The sequence below is a fragment of the Oxyura jamaicensis genome, chromosome 13 (genome assembly GCF_011077185.1).
Source record: "Oxyura jamaicensis isolate SHBP4307 breed ruddy duck chromosome 13, BPBGC_Ojam_1.0, whole genome shotgun sequence".
Classification (NCBI taxonomy): domain Eukaryota; kingdom Metazoa; phylum Chordata; class Aves; order Anseriformes; family Anatidae; genus Oxyura; species Oxyura jamaicensis.
Window position 1 is genome coordinate 13664986 of NC_048905.1, and position 21672 is coordinate 13686657.

Sequence of the window (21672 nt, forward strand, 5' to 3'; positions counted from 1 at the left end):
TACAACAGGATCGTTTTGTTCTGCAAGGCCTGCATTTGGTACTAGTGAAAGGGCCCAAGGAATTTCCTGAGCTGCCTCTCCTCTCATGACACGTTGCTTTGAGAATACCAGGCTTGTTGCTACCACCATGGTAGTGCAGACTGGAAGTGTAATTTACACACACACCGTATTTGTGCCCTCTCCCACTGCAGTCCTCCAGGTGTTGAAGGCAAAAAACCAACTCACTCGGCCACAGTTTCACCCCCAAAATTGGAGATAATTTATTAAATTTTATCACTGACTGAAAAAGTCACTAACATCTCTTATAATAAGTTAATATTCTTAACAGAAAAACCCCAAGCCGTAATTACTGCATTTGCTCAGACTTAATACATTTACTTTTACAGTACGGTACTCAATAGGTTCCCCTTCACAGAAGGGAGTTTTCAACCACACCACAAGCCTCTGCATCTTCCCCATTGCTCACTCAGACAAAATAAACTCCCTGGATGGCAACTTAGCAGTCCAACATCCCCCTCCTCTCCTCTCCAGATCACAGCAGATGTGTTCTTGAGCTTTGTTGCCTGCAACAGCTCCACAGCAGGCAACGCACAGCTTTATAACCGGAGCCTGAGGTGTTCTTTAGACATGCTGTAGGAGCAGAGAAAACAACCTGGGCAGCAAGAGGCTCCTCTAAACCACAAGTGCTGTGTGGACACAGGCAGGGCAAATATGACACTTGACAGAGTGCTGCGATTGCACACGTGGATGCAACTCACCCAGGGCCTCCTGTAAGGGAGGACTACAGAGCTCTGCTCACCCTGCATTCATTGCTTCTCCTTGATCCCACAAACTGTCTTTGTGATTCAGTTCTAAGAGCAGAATATCAGAAATTCAAGTCCTCAAACAAAACAAAACAACTAAAAAAAAAAAAGTGTCCAAGAGGACAGCACAGAAATTTGAGTATCCTTCCTGTTTCCACAGCCATCACCTCATACATCCCCCAAATGAACTTGATTCCCTGGAGCTCACCAGATCAACTCTTACCTTAACACACAGAACACCCTTCGCTCGCTATGTGTTTCAGCTTCTAAATTATTAGTGCTCGTGTGAGGGGACAAATAATTCCAGAAACGTGCAGCCAAAGTACTCCCCATCCTGGATACAGGACATCCTCCAGGGAGGCTCCCCACAGAGGGCATCTTAAAGCTGCACGGTGGCCCCTCCTCCTCAACTAAGGACTCTTTGCAGCCAACACGAGGGCTCTGCAGGATTTCCAAGCAGGAATCAGTGTCCTAAACTCATCTGTTTTGAACACTCTGAGGAGAATTCTTAGCTGTCTGCCTTTCATGCCTGCTTCTACACCCCCAGCCCTGCCACCAATATGCACAAAGAAATCAGCAAGCAAGATTCAGCATTAAGAAACCTGTGCACCTGACCACGCGTACTCCCTGCTACCAGAAACGCCTCTTGCTTCTCCACTCACCAGCTGCAGGGAGGACAACATTTCACACAGCCGAAGAGTGGGTCCGCTGCGCACCGTGGGAGGGAACTGCAACCTCCAGCAAGGAGCGTGGCAGACCCACTCACGGCAGCACTTGTGACACGCTGGAAGCACACAGCTCTTTGGTCATTAACAGCAGTCAAAGCCACCGGCATCACACCTCCAACCTGCAAAAATAAATTCTCAAGCCAGCCAGCTGCCCAAACCTTGCAGAAGCTGGCCCAGCCCACCTGTCCACACAACCAGAAAGAGAAACCAACAAGCTGTTTTGTTACTCAGCAATGTCTTTATCATCCTCCTGCTTCTCTTCTTCGTCCTCTTCCGTTTCTGTTTTAATCTGGGCCACTCCGAGCCGGTAGAGAGCATCCCGAATCACCACCTCCCCCGGCTGGCAGCTCTGTACGATCTCCTGGATCTGCCGATTCACGATTTCCCTGCTGGTGAGGAAGTCCATGAGGCGGTTGTAGAGGTAATAATGTGTGGCATTCTCAAAGGTGATGGGCCTTTGGCGGACGTTGCTAGTTTTGCTGTCACTGATAGCGGCAATGATGGCGTTGTAAGGCTCCAGCTCCCGGCACAGGGAGATGCAGTGGTGCTGAGCCGTTGGATCTTGGTGACTGTTCTGCTCCAAACCAGCGTGAACAATTCGGCGTGCTGCTGACTTGGTGACTGGGTGCTGAACAGAGTGCTCAGCCACAGTCATGTCTACGCTGTAGTGCTGGTCTAACAGTTCAGGACAGGACACGTACTGGGGGAGAAAGAGATGCACACCAGTTAGAACAACAATAACTTTCTCCACAGTTAAGAAGCACAACATAAAACTACTGTTGAGCTCGACTCCAACCGGATCTACAACCTGGGACAGAGGGAGGGCCAAGTCATGCTTCCCCTGAATGCCACAAAGGTGGTTCTATACGTTCCCCACTCTTATGCCCTCAGAGTTAATCCCAGGGCACTAGCAGCCCTCTTCCTCTCCCATTTCTCAAGAAATAGCAGCAGCTTGCAAGGAGCTGCTGTGACAAAACAAGCTACATGCTCCAAAGTTCACCAGTTGAACTGCTACTTCCAGCACAGCCCTGCCCATTAAAGAGTGCAAACCTAATACAATCACGCAGGCAGCACAACACTTTCAGCTCTGCTCAGGAGCTATACACTGGCAGAGCTGCAAACCGTAACGTAGGTGGACACAACTAACCGTTGGGGGATCCATAGGGTCAGAGAAGCAGCCCTGGTTTTTGCCCCACATCTGGGAAGCCAGGTCAGGACAGCAGATGTCTGCACACAGCGCCACCGAAGAGGCCGTATCGACAACATACACCGGAGGCCAATGACGTGAGGAAACCAAGAGGTCCACGTGATCCCGTGCATTTTCTCCTCTTACTATGTACTTTGAGCCACACACAACCTGGAAAGAAAGGGATTAGTGCCACACAGAACAAAAAAGAAATCTAAGAAAAAATAAAATAAATTCAGCTTCCGATCGGGTATTCCAGACAATGCAGTGACCAGACAACCACTTTTTCTAAAGATGTTGTTTCCTCATCGAACGCATTCACTTCATCCTGTGCAGAACCTGACCTCAGCAGCAACACCACACAGGTTTCAGATCACTAGTCGATACTGAGATATCTTGCAGGACTGCTCATACTCCAAGCCCCCAAGGCAGTGTGTTTCATCCAAGGCTCAGAGAGACCCACCCCACTGTTTCCGTTTCATGAGGGAGCTCCTAAGACAGCTGATAGCTAATAGCAAGGTAAGAAGGACTGCTGACCCCAGCCTTTCTCACCTGATGTGGGCACACTTTGTAGATTTTTCCTCCTGTGTGATGAGCAGAAGCTTGTTTGATGCTTGTCCCATTCTGGACAAAGTCATAGAGAGCCAGGAGGGAGTAACAGAGCTGGTCCTAGAAAAGACAGGCCCCAGAGAAAGTGACAAACTAATAGACTCTCCAAAAGAGGGAGCACGCTGCAGACAAGAACTTCCAAATCTTAACTTGCACATTGTCCAATAACCTCCTAATCCCACAGTCAGCACCACGAGGATGACAAGCAGTTACATGATATGGACAAGGTAATTACAGGCTTCCTTTATTTCCTCCAGCCTACAAGAGTTCAACTTCATTCACAATGTGTTAGTAATCCTGTACTCTGCAGGCACTCATTTCTAACCCCCTCCTGCCCCAGAACAGTCAGATGAGAAGTTTATTATCTAGGATGACAAGTGTAAACTAAGGGAAGATAGTGACAAACAGTTCCATTCCTAAATAGTGGTCTGTGGGTAAACAAGCCATTACCTTTGTATCTGAAGCCTCCCAGGGGATGTCACACTGTGTCAAAAAGCTTTGCAGCTCTTCCTCGCTGTAGGAGCTTATCAGCTCGAGCCTGAAGTTTTCTTCCTGAAGCAGCCTCACCAAGGCACTCCCATTACCTGCAAAGGCAGGAAACAAGTCTAAGCATTTGTTCTCGGGAAGGGAAGTCAAAGTAATTTCTTCTGAAGACTGCAGAAGCAGGGACTGCACAGTCAACTGCCAGCAGGAGAAAGCTGTGAGCAGTGTTAACTCCAAAGCGAGCCACGGCCCACACTTTGCTCTCACCCTTTGCTAGGGAGGCTGCCTCTGAGCAGACTGAGCCCAGCAGAACCGCAGGCTTCAGGAGCACTTGTTCAGCCTGTTGCTCATAACCTTTAAATAACTGGTTGGACTGATGTGAGTATAAAACAAGTGACAGCAGATCACAGAGAAGCGTGACTGCTGCTTTTGGACTGAGCAGCTCCACACTTGCCATTCACTTCTCCTCCCTGGTTCTTTCTGTGTAGCTCCACTCCCACGAAAGCCCACGTAGCCCTTCTGCAGCTCAGCTCTACAGACAGCTGTAACCCTGGCTGCAAAGCCAACTCGCAGTCTTGTTCAACTTACAAAGCCAGTTTTCTTTTCACAAATTTCAGAATATCTAATACGTAGAATGCTAAGGGAACCAGGTGCTGACTGAATTTAGCTCTTGTTCATCTGAGCTTAATCATCTCAGGGCTTCTTGTTACATGCAGTCCATGCCCTGAATATACTGAATGCTGACAACACTGATCAGGACTAACATATCCATCTCCATCTCCTAGGCTTTTTTCACATCCCGTTGAAGACTTATTCCCCTTCTGAGACTGATACCAAGCACTGCCTACAGCTTTTACCACAGCAAGAATCAGCCTAACATGAAACAATGCTGAATGGCATTCAAGTTGTGCTTGCTTCCTTCTGCACTGAGACCACGTTATTTCATTCAGGGTGCAGTGTTCTCATGTCCTCTACATTTAAAATGCATCAGAGCACAGCAGTGTATTCACGATTCACTTTGCAGGTCAAAGCTCAAGCTGCTAAGTAGCCTGAGAACAGGTGGACTGCTCCCAGCAATCTTCTCTTATCTCAGCAGACATACCTTTTGTAGTCACACACCTCTAAACATCACCAAAATACTGAAGTCTTCACCACATCAAGTAGTTCTTAGTAAGCACCTCAGCACTTACCTGGGACTGGCTGTGCATCCAGGTTCTTGTCCTTCTCAGTATTGACCACCACTGCTCCTCTCATCAGTGGAGGGAAGAAAGGAGCAACAATAGAGGCATCAAACTTTGTGATGGGGATGCTAGAAGGAAAAGCCACCTGCTCAATCACTTCTGTCTCCATTGTGGACCAGAAGTCTTCCACATTCACTTCACTTGATGCCAAGAATTCTGGCCAAGTAAACTAGAAAGAGCAAGAAGCACACTGGTCAAACACAAATATAACCATAGCTAATCTGAGATTTTTTTTTTTTATCAGGCTCACTCAAGGCATGAGGGCTACCCAGAAGCATGCTCAACCCAAGTATAACAGGGTGACATCAGGCTCCTTTTCTGTCCTGGAGTTCCCCACAATCACTTTTCTTTGAGTGAAAGTCTAAATCGTCTATTTGACATAAAAGCCAGATGTGCTACATACTGCTACTAGGGCATTTTTTGGCATTAGGGAAAACAGCACCTCAAGGAAACTGCTGTTGGGGGAAAACAAACAAACAAACAAAAAAATAATAGGAAGATTCCTTCATATCAAAGAAAGAATGCCAAGTCCAGCAAATTTCATCAAAGATCCCTACTGTCAGAGGCTACTGGACCAAAGCTGTGGTCCAGAGACAGAAGGTCTTGTTTTCCCCTAACACCTCTAAGAGGAAGTGCAGGCATCACCACTCCAGCCACATCCTCTTGTCAAGCATCAGCAGAAAACTGGTCACAAAGGCTTCGTGGAATTATCATGCATTACAAAGACCAGACTCAGCAAAAGTCATTATGATCTGCTTTGAACAGGATGCAAAGTTTGTGAAAAGCTTACCTCTATGTTTTTCAATGCCAGGACATTTTCCACATTCCTCTGGGCTATTTCCACCTTGGGGGTTATGCCACAGATTCCACAGATCATATCGTTGTAATCCCGGACAGTGAGGCATTCAAAGGCCCAGTAGCCATTGCACAGCAGTTCCTGGAGCTGAGCCTGCTCATCAGAGCTCAGGCTTTTTTCTGAAAGGAGAACATGCCACTGTTACAGCTTTCACTTCCTAAAGGCAGTAGAGAGGTAGCAGAACCTCTCCTATGCAGAATAAAAACAATCCTGTCCTCCAGAGAGTTGCTACAGAGAACTGGTCACAGAGGCACTGTTAGGTTTAGGAAGTGATTTAACAGAAAAAAACACCACACCAGAAGAGGTGGGTTTTCCATTTTTACAGCCTAACAATCATTAGCAGGTCACAAAGTTTGGTGTGTTATGGTTAGAAAAAAAAAGAGGGAAAACCCACCAGTTTGCTCCTGAACAGAGTCGAGTATATTGCCAACAGCCACTCTGGGATCCTCTCCAAGTTTAATGTGGTTTCGGATTGCAAACAGAAGATCCAGGCTCACTAGCAACTTGTTACCCACATTGAAAAGGCCTGCAGTTAAAACAAGACAGTTATTGTCTGTAGGGTTCCAGATATCCCTCACAACGAAATATATTCCTTCCTTAATGATATGCAAAACAATTTTATGAGTACAGTTCAGAGGATCAATGAAAACAGCTCAAAAGAGCTTACATGACTATTCCCTTTGCACGTTAGCAATATTAAATTATTTTCTAGCCTTGTCTTTAAATTAAGAAGGCTACAAGGAACAACAGCCAATCTATCTCCCTGGCTCCGTGCTGCCTTGCAGGAAGCCCACAGTGACTGCTGCTCAGCTCTCACCAGTCAATGCTAAAAAATAAAGCACTGCAGAGATGTCTTTGACTATGAACTGCCTCACAGAACCCAACATTTTGCACTTAGAGGAAACCTACAATGAAGCAAGGTACGGTGCTCCTCAAAGTATTCTCGCATGTTTTTCTCACGCATATAGCTTTACTTACAGAAACAGCAGAATAATTAATGGAAAAAAATAATCCAAGTTTAATACAGTGGGGTATGCAAGAGACTTTTCGGTGCAATCGTAATGTCCTGATACAGTCCCGAGGCTTCTGAAGGGTTTAGTCTGTACTCATGCTGTAAGTTGGTACGCTCACTTTTTTCCTACCTGTGTAAATATCCGTGAAGCTATGGAGGGCCAGACACTGCAGGTTCAAGCACACTTTGACCTGAGCTGTAACCACCTGTAATCTATTTGCAGTCAGCAGCCAGCACTCCTGAGGACCAGCAAGGGAACTGTAACACACAGGCAAAAGACAGCTCAGAGTTAAGACAACAGATGTTTCAGTCCAGGACTGCAGTAACTTACGTTGTTCTAGCTCAGATCAGTTCATTAGTATGTCAGTCAAAGACAGTTCAAATCAATTCACAACACAAAAAAAAATGTTTCATTTTTAAATGGATCCCCCTGGCAGTCAGGTCACTGTTCACATTCTTTTAACAGCACTATAGAATCTCTCCAGCTCCACATACTGAGTGCAAGGTGAAGAAAAGCTACAGCCTCAGCTGCCCTGAGAGCAGTATCAGCCCTGCTGCTGTAGAGCCGCAAACCGTGACTAGTAACACATTCTGCCCAAGTCTGTCCCTGCACACACACATTCTGAAAGGCCACCTCCCTTACAACAAGGCTGCCAAGGGGGAAGTTCAGACAGGAAAATGCCAGTTGTGCCCTAGTGGCAGAAATGTTAACTGTCCACCTGAGAAAATGGGAATTAAATCCAAAGCTAGTTCCTTCCCACTGGCAGCAGCTTAATTAGAGCCTACGCGGGCACGTGTGAGAGTCCCACACTCAGAGCACTGCAGAGCAGAGCAACACAGAAGCAAGGATTTAGAGTGGAGAGTTTGGAAGCGATAAGGTCAGGGACAGGGTACAACATGGCACTCACCTGCCAAAATGACTACATATAAGAAGCATCTCTGCTAGAAGATTCTCAGTTAGTACTAGCCCAACCAAATCAAACATCCTTAACTGGTACCAAGAAAATCTTTTTGGTTCCAGAAAAGAAACACAGTAGTAAACTACATGACATTTTGTTTTGGAAATATCTGAGCTCAGGCTTTAGGCAACCGGAAGATGTTTGGCAGACTCGGTGAGGAGATATCCTATGGGCTTTTACACAAAACTAGGTAAAGTAATCCAGCCTGTACACTAGTAGTTTCGGAGAGTCTTTCAGGTTTCAATTTGGGTATAGGTTCCAAAACGGATTCACTCAAGCCCACGCTAAACCATAAAAAGAATGAAAACATCATAAGCAAAAAGATCCACACAGCAAACATTCAGATTGGGAAGAGAGAAAAGGGAAATCACACAACACACATCTCTAATCCCTCAATTTTGCCTGTCAGCCTCAAAAACATCAGAATAGAAAACAAAGAGGGGATGAGTAATGAAGACTCTGTTTCAAAGAAAAAATTACATCCAGACTTAGCAGCCAGTCTTTGATCAGGCTCTCCTGCTGTACGGAATTGGTAACTATGACAAACTAAACAGTACAAGAGAAACAGAAACTGCTTACAGCTATCCAGCTACGCCTTTTCCACAGACACGTAGCTTATTCACTGTCACTTACACCAGCTGCACTATTGGAGCTAAACTAAGTGTTGTTTCAGGCATACTCGTAACACAGAATATCAGCACAAGGGTGAAAGAGTCACAAGTCTAAAACAGAATCTTACTTCTGTCCCCCTTTGAACAATGGGCTGTTACAGAGGAGGCACTGCGCAGATGGAGACTCATAGTAGTTTGACCAGGAGGTCTGCTCTATGGTGACTGTCTCCTCACTCACGTTGGACAGGATGAGCCGCGAGCTGTTCAGTTCGTGGATGAGCGTGAAGACCTCAGCCAGTTCTGATTCATTCTCTGGGATCTGCATTACTTTGCGCAGCAACTGCAGGGTGGATTGGCGCTGGATCTCTTTCTGGGATGGGGTTAAGGGCTCGCTGGTGTTCAGCACATCAGGCTGGCCTGGACTGACCTCCTAGAGAGCAAACAAAACGTATTTTCAGTGAGGCATGTGTGGGGATGAAATATAAAGAAGTCCAGAAAAGTCATAAGAGGTAGGAGAATCACAGTAACCTTTGTACCCAAGTAGGCTTGACTTCTACTTCTCTGCTCAATCAGTGATCGCAGACAGTAGCTTCAAGCTTAAGTTATTTCACCTAAAATTATTTGTTACAGCCCAGCCTTTTCAGGAACCCCTATTATGCTGCTAGACCATCACAGATTGATCACTGTACTGGGTTATTATTGCAGGCACCGAGGATTAGGAAGGGGAGGACAACGACCAACAGGCATACAAAACATTTCAATACACTTGGCAATCATCACTGCCTTTCCCCATAGGTTGTCAGGCACATTCTCCTGTACACCATGCCCAGGTAGCCACGGCAGCCTGCATAACTCTCCAGGAACTAGAATAGACAAGTGTTAAACTGGAACTGGGGGTTGCAATGTATGGAATACACTGATCGATTACAATTGATCAGCCACAGCTCTTTCGTACAGATGCACAAGCGCAGGAGAATCGAACTCCAGGTGGCTCAGAAGAACAGAGAGAACACAAACAGGCCAAGCTGTTTGATCACGTAAACCCTTCTGCTAACACTTCAACCTGTTCTTCTGTCTAGTCTAGCAATGAGATAAAAGATCAGTCCAAAAGCAGAGACAACAACAAGCTGTGTGATAGGAACGTTAAGCACAATTAAACCAGAAAATTTAAAAATAAATGAGGAAGAGACAAGCCACATGCCTCTCAAAATGCAAGCTGAGCTAAGCATACTTCTGTTCCCTGCACATCTGCTTACATGTGGATTTCACACAGGCCATTTCAGGTTGTTTATTTTTTGCTTTATGTTTTTAACATACAAAGTTATGTACTTCAAAATAAAATGAAAAAAACAAAGTGAAAGAGTAAAACTACTGCACAGACTACACTGCAGTTGTCTGTCTATATGCTGAGTGGGCATTCCAGCTAAGAACGGGACCGATTTTTTTATTTTTTATTAAAAAAAAAAAAAAAAAAGGCAAAACAATTCTGTACAAGAAAAGCTAAACTTTGAATTTTTTGGGGAAAAAAAAAAAGATCACCTCAGAAGCAAACAAAACAAAATCCACAATACACTATTTATATCCAAGTACAAGAGCAGAAGAAATCTTGAACAACATCGTTCTACAACAGAAAGAAAATACTACATCCAGAAATAAATTCAGGCTGGAAGTAAGTCGTGCTACAAACCCCTAAAAATAGGAAGCTCAAATACAAGATGTACTAACTTGGTTGACATTTGCCACAAACTGGTCACAAAGTAGAGCACGCCTGGGAGTTTTTTGATTAAGTCTGAAGTTCCACAAAGCTGACACAACAAAAGTGACTTTAGGGTGATTTCCCCAGCACGAAGTAACATACCAGAAGCATTTTTAAGCTACAGAGACATCCAGTGGTAGAACTGAGCGTTGTCTGTCTCATTGTGAGCCTGAAACCCCACCACTGCAGAAGCTGAACAGTGAGAACATCATCACAAGTATTTTCAGTAGGACATTATTGTTGGAAACAGACTTACCATAATGGAAAAAGAAAATTAACATGTTCCCATGGGAACCTGCAAACTAAGATACTTCCCCACCCACTCCACCATATTGGTTTGAAACACAAACCATTCCCAACCTTACCAGGGATTTTGCTGTTTTCTCAGCTCTGTCTTTGGCAAGATTGTAGCCACAGCTTGGACAGATGCGGGGCTTGTGCCTGTTTGTATACACGTAACTACACGAGGGGTTCTTGCATTTCCCTCTGCCACGTGATGTTGCCAGTCCCAAATCCTGAAGGACACAAAAATGCTGTTTGTTGACCATGACTTCTACATGCCAACAAGACTGTAGAATAGTCTACTTGAATATTACATGCTTTTCCCCAGTTTTAACACGTAAAGGTTAAATAGCAGGCCTGATCACTCTGTACATAACATTTTAACCAGCACTCAAATGTTTTGAGAAATATCCCAGAGACCACAGACACTCCACACAATAAACTCATTCAGAAACCACTGAACCTCCCCACTTAACTCAAAGAGGCGATGGAAATTATGCCAGAGGATGAAGAAAAATCCATTTCTTAACAAGGTCCCAAACACGACTGCAACATGGCACAGACAGCCCAGATTAGGTCAACAGATGACATATACAGCACAAATGGTCACTTTTAATACAGGATAATGTTTCTGCAAGTCAGTAAAACAAAAGCCACAGAACAACCTCATCCCAGAGATGACAATCCCCACAGCGCAACTCAGACCATCGAAAAAATTCTCACCAAAGTTACAGTGCAGCTGTACTTGTAGGAAGGGAACACATCTGGCTTGACCTCCACTACTTTAACCTGTGAAGCCCTGTTGGGCAAAGTGCTGTGGAGCTAGAGATTGAAAGCAGAAGACAAAAAAAAAAAAAGAACACCCATGAGACACCTACTACTGAATACACACATCCTGTAAGCAAATACCTATTAGCATTTTCTTCCCCTCAGGAAATCTGGCACTGTTCATTGAATATCAGGTGACTACAACGTGCTGTTTTGCATGCTAAGGCTTTAAAATTCCAGTAGAAGTATTCCAGCATCTTAGCAAGCTTTGCTTCCCACTCAATCATCTTGCACAGGTAAAACAGAGCCCCTCAGTAGTCAGTATTACATGTCAGATTCCCAAAACACCACCAGATCCTCAAATATCTTCTGGAAGTAACCAGAAGGTTTTCAAAGCAGCCAGCCGAAGGCCTGTCCACCAGCATCTCTCAGCTGAGTTCCTACTCTTGGCCATGTAGCATTCACACTACTTCAGCGCCATCTCATAAAATCTGTCAGCCACAACTTCCATCATCATAAGGGTGCTACATTCTCATATTCTGTTCCTCAGCACTCAGCTCATGCCCCTCATCTGGGGAAAATAATCCCAAGGAAAGGATTGTGCATCTGAAGAACAAGCCATAGATACCTTTTGTTCCTCAGCACTTGGTGGCTGCAGAACTGCCTGACCCAACTGTTTCAGCGTACTGGGCTTCAAGCCTGACGTTCTCACGGGGGGATGCTTGTCTTGGAGAAGGAAAAGAACGCAGCAGGTTAGGTAAGAAAAAGCAAGTCCTGTTTTCTTCTTCGGTAAATGAAACCAGACTCACATGAGATTTTTTTCCTCTGAACTTGAAGTGACACAAGCAGGTGTCTCACGTCCCATTTACCTGCCCTTCTGATTAGAAAGAAATCGAGGGTGGTTTTGTTTGTTTTTTAAACCTAGGATAGCTCACTATCTCCCTTCAGACACATCCTAGTATTTGACAAAGACCACTTCAATACAGAGAGGAAAGACAACCGCTCCCAAAGCATACCAGAGAACCAGTATTTTTACCAGTATTTGCAAACGCCTGTCTCTTGCTAGCCTGCTCAGTGCTGGCTTCTCTCCCCACGCTGGCTGGTGCGGGCAGAATTGCTCGCATGGGCCTTGCTGCAGCCAGCAAGGAGGGCTTCGGTCTTGGTTTACTCTTTACTTCTTGCCCTTTGTGTGCAGCAGCTGGAGCATCAATTCTAAAAGACAAGAGCTACAATTGGAAAGAAATTCCATGGTTTCCCTCTCACCCTCAATTTTCTCCTCTCTCCTGTGCTTTATTAGTGCAATAATCATAGCTATTGCAGTAGGAAGGAGAAACAGTGCTAAAGATACATCTGCCCTGTGACTACCACAACAATTTCATTGTCACTTAAAAAAATAACTTTGATGGACAAAATCATCTCAAAAGAACAATCTTGAAGTGGCAGAAAGCAGACAGGACACAGAAGGTCTTGCACGAAGCACTGCCAACAGCCTTCAATTTCTTGGATTAGTTCCATCAGTACACATCAGACATCATACACTTCTGTAACTCACCCCACTGGCTTTTTTGCAGAGGTATTTGGACTCAGCACCTCAGAAGACGGCGGCATCCGCAGCCCTATGTTATCTTTTTCTGCCTGCTCTGCAGAAGAGTCTCCTTGCGGCTGGCTCTCTTGACCAACCATGACTCCGGCAGCAGTCCCTCTGTCTTCAGCAAGCACGCTGTTTGCGAGAATGTGAGCCTCAGAGATGATCACTTCCTCCCACTCCGTCTCCTGCATCTGCCCTCCAGCAGGCACAGCATTCAGCAGCTGGCTGACCGCTTCAGAGCTCTCCAGGGCAGACTTCGAGGTGCTCTCACACACAGCTGCCGGCTCCGTGAGCACTGACTGTTGACCTCTTTTAGTTGCCGGAGTTTTCAGAGAAGTGCCTGAATTTGGCTCAGATTTGATTTTTGGTTGCTTTTCCTGGAAACAAGATGAACACATTTCAGAGGTTCACACTGCTTGGTTTGCCATGGCCTATTCAGTGCTGAATCAAAACAGCCAAATCCTGAGCGTTTAAGCAATGAATTGCATGTGAGAGCAGAAATATCATCTTCTACAACAGGAAAGTCCCTGTTAACATTTTAGCTAGCCTCCTGACAGTTTTACTTTGAAAAATCAGTCTTCCTTAAACTCTCTTAAATATCGCCATTAGCATCAACATCACAAACTCATCGGCCACCCTTTGTAACAAGGGCTCACCTCCTACACTCCCCCTTCCTACCTTCAGCTCTCCGATGCTGTCTGTTCTTCCATGCTACTGAGGAACCAAAGGGAGCTAGCTACAGAACTTGCATCTTTTGGATTAAACTGCAGTGTAGTGCAAAGGAGCGCTCAGAAAAGCGTGCATCTGAGGGACTCAGGAGATACCGAATTACTCAGGAAGGTTTTCCAGCTTTAAGCAAAGTTTTACCTTCAAGACCAATGCTACAAGAGCTGCGTACTGAGGTCAATGAAGGTAAGATGGAGCACTGAGCTGGTTATAAAGAAATCCTATCAGAGAAGTAGTCAAGAGTTTCTGGCGTGATAAACACATGGATTCTAAGCTTTCTCAAGAGTTTATGCTCAGCAGAATATTCTAGGTTTCTAAAAACAGACATTTTCTAACATAATCCCCTTTTTAAGGAACAGGAAGGTATGTACATACTAAGTTTCAGTCCTACTGATGTTACTACCAGTAAAAAAAAATGCTGCTGCATGTTTTTCTCCAAGGCACGACACCATAAGAATAAATGAAACTGTTTATGCAAGCATGCTCCCAGAAGAGCAGCATATAACTGGTAGAAGGAAAACCTTCCCCCTAGAACGTTTCAGTTCAAATCAGAGTGGGATTTAACAGAGCAGGCATGCCATATTCAGGCAGAAACACCTTTTTGCAGTTAGCCACCTATCTACTTCAGCAGGATTCCAGCACAAAAGATGTCGTTGCTGCTTGTATCCTAGCACTCAGTAAGCTCAGCCATCAGGTCAGACTCTACAGTTTGTGTGTTGAGGAAGTTCTACCCCCTCAATGCTTAACAAATCTGGACACATCGGTTCAGGACAAATGCACACAAAGTCACTGAAATTTTAACAGCCTGAACAAATTTTCACACTGAGAACATCCTATAATTTGGGCCTGAGGAGCCATGTTGCAGATAAATTTCATGAACACATCTGTTCAGAGCTCAGCAATTACCTTTACATTGCCAAGGCTTAAGGAGCAACTACTTGTTGTACACAGCTAGTGCAGATTCCAGTAACTTAAGTATCGCAGGTATCACGTGGAGAAAAAGTTTTCCATTCAACAACCATGTCCACAACTACAGGAACCTCTGGAAATCTCCTTCCAAAGGTCAGAACATCGAGAACGATCAGACACAGCCACGAACCAGCAATACCCAACATCTCAGCTTCCACTAGACCAGCTATCATACGGCTCCCAAATGATCACACACCTACCATTGCTCAGATTTACTCTTTCTTTCTGTTGATAAAACCACATTGAAAGACCACCCAAAAAATCTCAATCTGTAGAATAACTTCAAACACAGACCTAGAAATTTCACAGGCATTCACAAAAGTCTGAAGAGAAAGAGAAGGAAAAGCGAGTTTACCTTCGGGATCCATTTCCCCCCCAGGAAGTTCCCACATGCTGGGCATTTTGGTGGCTTATGTCTGGTGACATACGTGAAGGAGCAGCCAGGATTGGTACAATTCCCATGTCCCCTACGAGTATAGGTGGTTGTCTGAAACAAGAGTCGTCAAGAATTTCTCTACAGAGCTGAAAAAAACACCGAGCTGCGCTCATGGCTCCCTTCCCCGGTAAGCACTTCACAAACATTATCTAGCAACTCTGCCAGCCCTTTGCTATTATTCATTTCACCCATCAGCCAACACACAGCTGTAGCAGTGACTCAGCGCCGTGGGTACGCTGACTTTAAGTGTTCAGTCTATACACAAACCTTCAGCATTACCAGAATCTGGATCAAATTGCAGAGCAGAGATGAACAATGCGTATAACCTACAGGAGAAGCTAACCTTATGCTTCCAGTGACATAAGAGCTCTCTTTTGAACTTGACAGCCTCAAGAAGGCAACACAAAAATGATTCAAACAGCAGTCCACAGTGATGCAACATTTAATTAAAATATTCATGTCAGAGTGACAATATGTGAAGACAAACACTCGTGATGTGGAGGTATTTTTCATCAGTAAGGTAATTTGTTGTTCTGTGGAGTGGTAAAGTACTCCCTGGTGCTTTACCGTAGTTCACTATAAACGGCTGCAACAGCAGCAGCAGCACCACTGCTCCTAAAGACACCTAAACCAGAGTCTCTGCCAGGACTGCTACACCTACGCACAGAGCTTTTGTCAGCCCAGCAATTCTCAAGATTCCGTACCTGCTGCTCCTGAGGGAGCTGTTGTGCCGTAAGTACCTAACTGGGGCTGTTTTTCCCAGAAATGCAGGTGCTACCATTAAGGAAGACAACTGAAGCCAGGTACTTCTCCTCAGGAACAAAAACCTGATGCATCTCCATCCGTCCTAAGACACCTGAACAAACACCACGCTAGGTACCACTATAAATACTTGCAGTGTTCCACCAGCTGGGAGCACAGGGAGCCCAGAAAACAGGACGTCACGCGACCTTACGCACCACATGGAGCTGCTGTGCTGCCTGCACGGTGACGTCTCATGATGATTATGGTCAGAGCAGTGGTATTAGAGAAATAACGGCACTGCTCCTCGTGCGACAAGCCGCATGAACTTTTCTCCAGGGGTTCTCAAAATCTTAGGTTACTGCTCCTCTCCCATCACGTGGGGAAAGGCCACCACATGACTGGGGAGTTCACGTGTTCCTGTCACAAGAGCAGATTCTTGCCCTCGAAGGGACAGACACTGGCATTTTATGAAACAGATATGCCTCCAAGTAGAGGCCATACAAGGCAACACAGACCTTGAAAAAGGCAACAAAGGAACTGCTGTTAGCCAGAGGGGTTGTGATAGCGATACGTACTCCCATCTGCTTCCAATAACTCGAGGGAGAAGGCAGCAGGAATATAACCCCAAGACCTCCCTTAGCATACACAAGGCATAAAGGCAGGGACAAGAAATACACTGACTGATCTGATGGTTTCATATTGGATTACCTTTAAGAACTGGACCATGATCAAACCCTTCCTACTCTACCATCTTTAGGACAACCCCATGGTAATACATCCAGATCTTGAAATACCATGAGCCTGAATTTCTTACCAATTTAATTGATGTCGGGTTCTCCACAACAGAATGAGCTGGTAAAGGTAACATAATAAACTGCGTAGCAGGTGTGGAGGAAGTGCTCTCTTCAGTATCCTAAAGCGAAGTTAAAGGGAAATTACATGTAAAAAACAAGACAGAAAGCAGCCCGTGTCCCACCCCTTCACAAACGCTGCTGTTGAGCGTGTATCTTGAGGACTGATGAGACCAGAAAGCAGCAAAGAAGGGTGATTGTTTCAAAAGCCTTACCAAGTCTGCTCTGGAAATTATCAAACTCTTCTCACCTTGAAATTAAAATCTGCGGACCCAAAACTTCATAGCATAATATTTCTGTAACAGATCCCTAACACCTCAACTTAAAACTCCCTTCTGTCTGCAGCCAAGAAAACAGCTCTCAGGAGCACAGCGGCAATGTAATTCTTCATCTAAAAATCTTGTAGTCCAGCTGTGGAAGCCACCCCAATTATTGTTAAGAGAAGTCGTTTGTAAAAACTCTAGGGGTCATCTTAAGACATAAGTGATGGTAGCATACAGCAGAGAATCTGGAGGCAGAGACGCAGCAATCACCAAGATAAAAATGCTGCCGTTTGCCCCACTACTGCACAACACCTCCTGCAGCCACCGAGAATCTCAAGAAAAACACGTTAAACAGCAGTCAGACATCTCATGAGACACTGACAGGATTCCGAGGGTCCCTAGAGCAACTCACCCTCCCGGTCACCACGGTTACCACAGACACACCGTCTGAAACCTGGGGACGGGCCACAGCGATGCTCCCGTTGGGGATGTCCGTGGAGCTGCTAACTAGAGTCTCTTCAATAACGACCCGAGTCGTCTGATACGGCTGCCCTTCTATTTCCAAAGAAGCCTCATCCAAGAGGACGTCTCCAGCCACTTTATCTGTCACGGGCCCAACGTAGTGAGAGAGAACCTCTGATGCCACCACTTCTTCCACAGCCTCTGACTGACCAAAGGAAGCAGTCTCTTCTGATAGTCCTTCGATGGCGATGCACTGCTCAGAAATGCCAACGTGGCTCGAGTCCACGGAAAGGATGTTCTGCACAGCATCACGGGGGACGTTTGTGATATTGGTGGAAGCTGTCACGCCTTCGGGTGCTGCCTGACCCTGCGTCACACACAGTTCCAGCGGCTGCCGGCTCCTGTCCTCCTGAAGAGTGGTTTTGGGAATAATTATGTAATCTGAGCGAGGAAGAATCTTACGGAAACCCGGAATGTCTGGAACTACTGTAGTTCGAGTGGACACCTTGGAGTTCTGTTGGCAAGAACAGAGCACGGAATAAATAAAAGAGGGAAAAGGGAGTCAGTTCTCTATCCTTCTTTTCAGTATTTTTAGATCTTAAAGCTCAAATGGCTTCCTGAAATAGTCTGCTAGGAAGTTCTCCACATGACAGCCCGCAGTCCCTCTCAGCGCTGTTTTCATCACCCGCTTTACCGCCCATCACCCTGATGACATGACACAAGAAACTACCGTTCCCATCAGCAGGTACCAGACATCTCCCTCCTGAACTTCAAAACATGATCCCTTGATTGAAGAGAAGGCAAAAGAAAGAAACCCACTGCCTCACGCACTGCTTCTGTGCAGGCAGTCATAAAGCAGAAACACAAACTGGAATCTGCAGCTAAACGACCGCCACAGCCAGTGCTGTGTAAGCAGTTACGCACCACAGCAGTTACAGCTACCAGCTTCTCCCTCCCTTCACACGAGAAAGAACTGCAGGAAAGGAGACTTACCGGGTCCAGTCCCTCTTTCTCTAGCTTGGCTTTCTCCAAATAATAGCTTTTTTCAGCCACGCTGAGCAACCTCCAGCTCTCGCTGATCTTTTTGTTGATTTCAGATTGAGGGAGGTGGGGCAGCTCTTGCTGTACTTTCAAGTAAATGTCGTAGTAGTACAGGAGGTAAGCAGATCTGAAACGCAACCAGCAACAAGCGTTAATGTCATTCTACATCAACCCCTTTGGAAAAAGAGCTTCCTAAGATTTACACTGGTTTTGAAGACAAATTATAAGCATTATATTTTTTATATTTGCAAAGGCATTTTTTAAACCAAATAAAAACTAAGATTGTGAAGAGAACCTCTGCAGTAAGGAGGAAGAGTCTAAGGCAAATTGTTCTAGAGGACACAGAGCGTAGATCAAGCACTGCTAGCACTCACAAAGGCACACCAGAGTGAGCCCAAACTGTCACACAATGGTTTTTCTATGTTTTCTATGCTATCAAGTGTTCCACGTGCACTGCAACATTCATTCTTATAAACTGATGCAAGGAAAATTGCCCCCACGCTCAAGACAGAAAATAAACGAAGGCAGAAAGAACTCACCTAGGCTTTTTGGCTTTTTCCCCGTGATCACCAGGACTTTTGTATTTCTTTTTCTTCTTCGAAGGCACTGGCGACGCGTACGTGTAGGCGCCCTCTATTTCCTCCATCACCACGGTTACCTCGGTGCCATCGTAGGGAGCCTCCATTGCTAGAAGCACACCGAGCACATGTTATGGCACGCCTCTCTCCCGGCAGACTGCTCCCTTGTAAACTGACAGCATCGCTTGCAGGCCTGCCCGACTTTAACCAGCCAGGAGAACTACGAGCTACCTGCTTATTTATTTTCAGAAGAAAACGCCTTTGTTAGCGTGACTTTTACAGCCTCCCGCTGTGAGTGCACGTAAGGGCTGCAGCCCCCCTGGAAGCCCTGAAGCAAAGTCTGGCGATCCAGGGGCGCCTCACCTCACCCCACTGTCCCCCCCCCCCCCCGCACCCCGCCGCAGGCCCGGGGGAGCGCTGAGAGGAGCGGCGGGGCCCCACAGCGGCCCCTCGGATCCCCCCCCCCCCGGGCCCCACCGGGGCGAGGCCGGCGCTCACCGGGCGGCGGCGGGCGGCGAGCCGCGGTCACATCGCAACGGGGGGAGCGGGAGGAGGCGGCGGGGCTGCGGGCCGGCGGCGGGGCGGGGCGGGAGGGCCCCTCATGCTGGGACCGGGACCGGGACCGGGGCCGGGGCCGGGGGCGAGGCGGGGCCGCACCGGACCCTCAGCGGCCTCCCGCCGCCGCCGGAAGCGCTGCCGGTAACCGCTTCCGGGTGGCGGAGCGGCCGCGGGGCTCAGCCGCCTGCCCGGCGAAGGGCGGAAGCGCCGGGAGTGGTGGGGGGGGGGGAGGGGGGGACGGTGGCCGGGAGGGGACAGGGTTGTTGAGTGAAAATGAGTTAAGTAAAATCTCTTGGGTAAAATTAGGGCTGGGTGTCTGTCACGGCAGCTGGAAGGGACAAGTGTGCACAGAACCGTATGGGCTTGTTCGGTGGCACCGAGCAGGCTGGTCAGGCCACGTGCCGCCGCTCTCCCAGCACCACACGACACAAGCAGCACCATAATGCGGTCCCCAGTGGCACCAACAGCCAGGCCGCCCGCAGCCCCTCATAAGCACCATGCGTCCCTCTCCCTCCTGGCTCTCCCCAAGCAGTGCCCAGGGCCTGGCCCCTTCCCCTCCTGTAACGGGGAGGCACCAGGGCAGAGCGCTGCTCCTTGGCTCCCCGGCCTGCCAACACCATCAGTCCCTCTCCCGTTCCCAGCCGTGAGGCAAGTGAGGTGGCAACCCAAAATTCAGACCCAGCCAAACAGCCTTGAAACCACAATGGCCAAGGCGGTGCTTGGTCCAGAGCCAGCCGGTGGTGAAGACTTCCCTGGCACGAAGCGTGGTGTCGCCCTGAGTGCAGCCAGCCCAAACGCCCATGGGATCTTTGAGTCCCAGCATTGCTCCAACAACATTTCTCCCTCAGTTTTGAAGAACAAAAGTTGCCATACGAAATACAGTAATTGTTTTCTTGCTGTTCACAAGCACTGAAAATTAGCATTTTGCTCTCCGGGGAACAAATAGCCTTATAGGGCTATATACACGTAGCCAATTCTTTGAACCCTCTGGAAAGCAGGATATCGTGCAGCTATTACTTTAACACGTTTTTTAAATTACACATTTTGGCTTTTTTTCTATTCATGTCTATTTCTGTGTTTTACATCATGAGTTCTAACTTTAGAGAAATGTAAACCACATCTATCTTTTGCCTTCTCAGATCTCAGAGAAGCAGAATAAGGGCTCCTCTTGTCTAGTAAGTCATTAGTAAAACCCACAAAGTAGTGATATGACAGCCAGTATTAAATCTGCAACCAGTTATTTATTCTCCTGAAGTTCTGCAGCCGTTTATGTGGTCTGCTTGTGTTTATGCACAGATAATTGGTGCAAACTGTCTGTTCTGTGTCAAACCCTATGCAGCTTAATCCAGACCATGTGCTTTTCCAAAGCACTTTTATCCAGATCAATATGCAACTGCTAGAATTTTGTTTGAATTATTACCTAGCCAAATGTTTGGAAGGAAAGGCTGATTGGCTTCACAGGACTAACAAGCTGCAAAAATAATTTGAGGGAAAAGAAAAAAAAAAAAGAAAAAAAAGCAGCCCTGCTTCCCTCACTTTTCCCAGAGGAGCTTCTCACTGCATGAACGTTGTCCATTGTGTCAGAAACTCAAGCTGTTTATTACTTGGGCATTTTGACTCTTCCATGGACACACTGCTTTATCTCAGAAAACTGATATTGGCAGCACGTAAATTAATTTTACTAGGCCTTAATAGTATTCTGAGGAACAGAGGAAGCTGCTGTGCAGCAATATCTGTTGTAAGCCCGAGGAGTGTTGCAAAGGAGCACCTGCTGCTTCAGGAGAGAAGTGGTGCTTTGCTCCCAGGGTGCTCTGAGCACCGTTGCCTTGCAAAAGAAAACGCTGGAGATTAAACAGGGCTCTCCCCCTTCATCTCACTGATAAAGTACAAGGGCCATTTTGAAGGAGTTCAAAAGACAACTGCTGACCTACAGCAGGTACCAGCATTTATTTTTGAGTTGACTTCAGAGAGAGTTGACTTCAGAGTCAGCTTAAATAAATGAGATACCGTATCAGATTACTATTACTGTCATCCATCCAGACCTCCCTCTTCTGTGAAGCCTTGCAAGGCTCAGTCCTGCCTCCTCTTCAATCAACATCATGTCGTTCAGGTGGGGCCGAGGCACCTTGTCCCAGTGAGTGGCATGCAATTGGACATCATCT

At 46.5% G+C, this 21672-nt stretch overlaps 1 protein-coding gene across 2 annotated transcripts; it reads right to left on the bottom strand.

The window, feature by feature from the left end:
• Positions 1 to 230: 230 nt before the first annotated feature.
• On the bottom strand, positions 231 to 19515 carry HMGXB3 (HMG-box containing 3). 2 transcript variants are annotated; one of them, XM_035338291.1, is made up of 20 exons: positions 19451 to 19515; positions 18914 to 19061; positions 18327 to 18501; positions 17326 to 17847; positions 16572 to 16670; positions 14933 to 15064; positions 12847 to 13259; positions 12331 to 12506; positions 11923 to 12020; positions 11250 to 11348; positions 10610 to 10759; positions 8617 to 8918; positions 7049 to 7176; positions 6301 to 6432; positions 5841 to 6025; positions 5000 to 5219; positions 3777 to 3910; positions 3270 to 3386; positions 2679 to 2888; positions 231 to 2231 (listed from the first exon to the last, which is right to left on the bottom strand). In XM_035338291.1, the coding sequence occupies exons 2-20, from the start codon at positions 19057 to 19059 to the stop codon at positions 1755 to 1757; spliced, it is 3915 nt and encodes a 1304-aa protein (XP_035194182.1). In that variant the 5' UTR covers positions 19060 to 19061; positions 19451 to 19515; the 3' UTR covers positions 231 to 1754. The 2 variants fall into 2 exon arrangements, with proteins under 2 accessions (XP_035194182.1, XP_035194181.1); XM_035338290.1 differs by having other exon boundaries at positions 17284 to 17847.
• Between the last annotated feature and the right edge of the window lie 2157 nt (positions 19516 to 21672).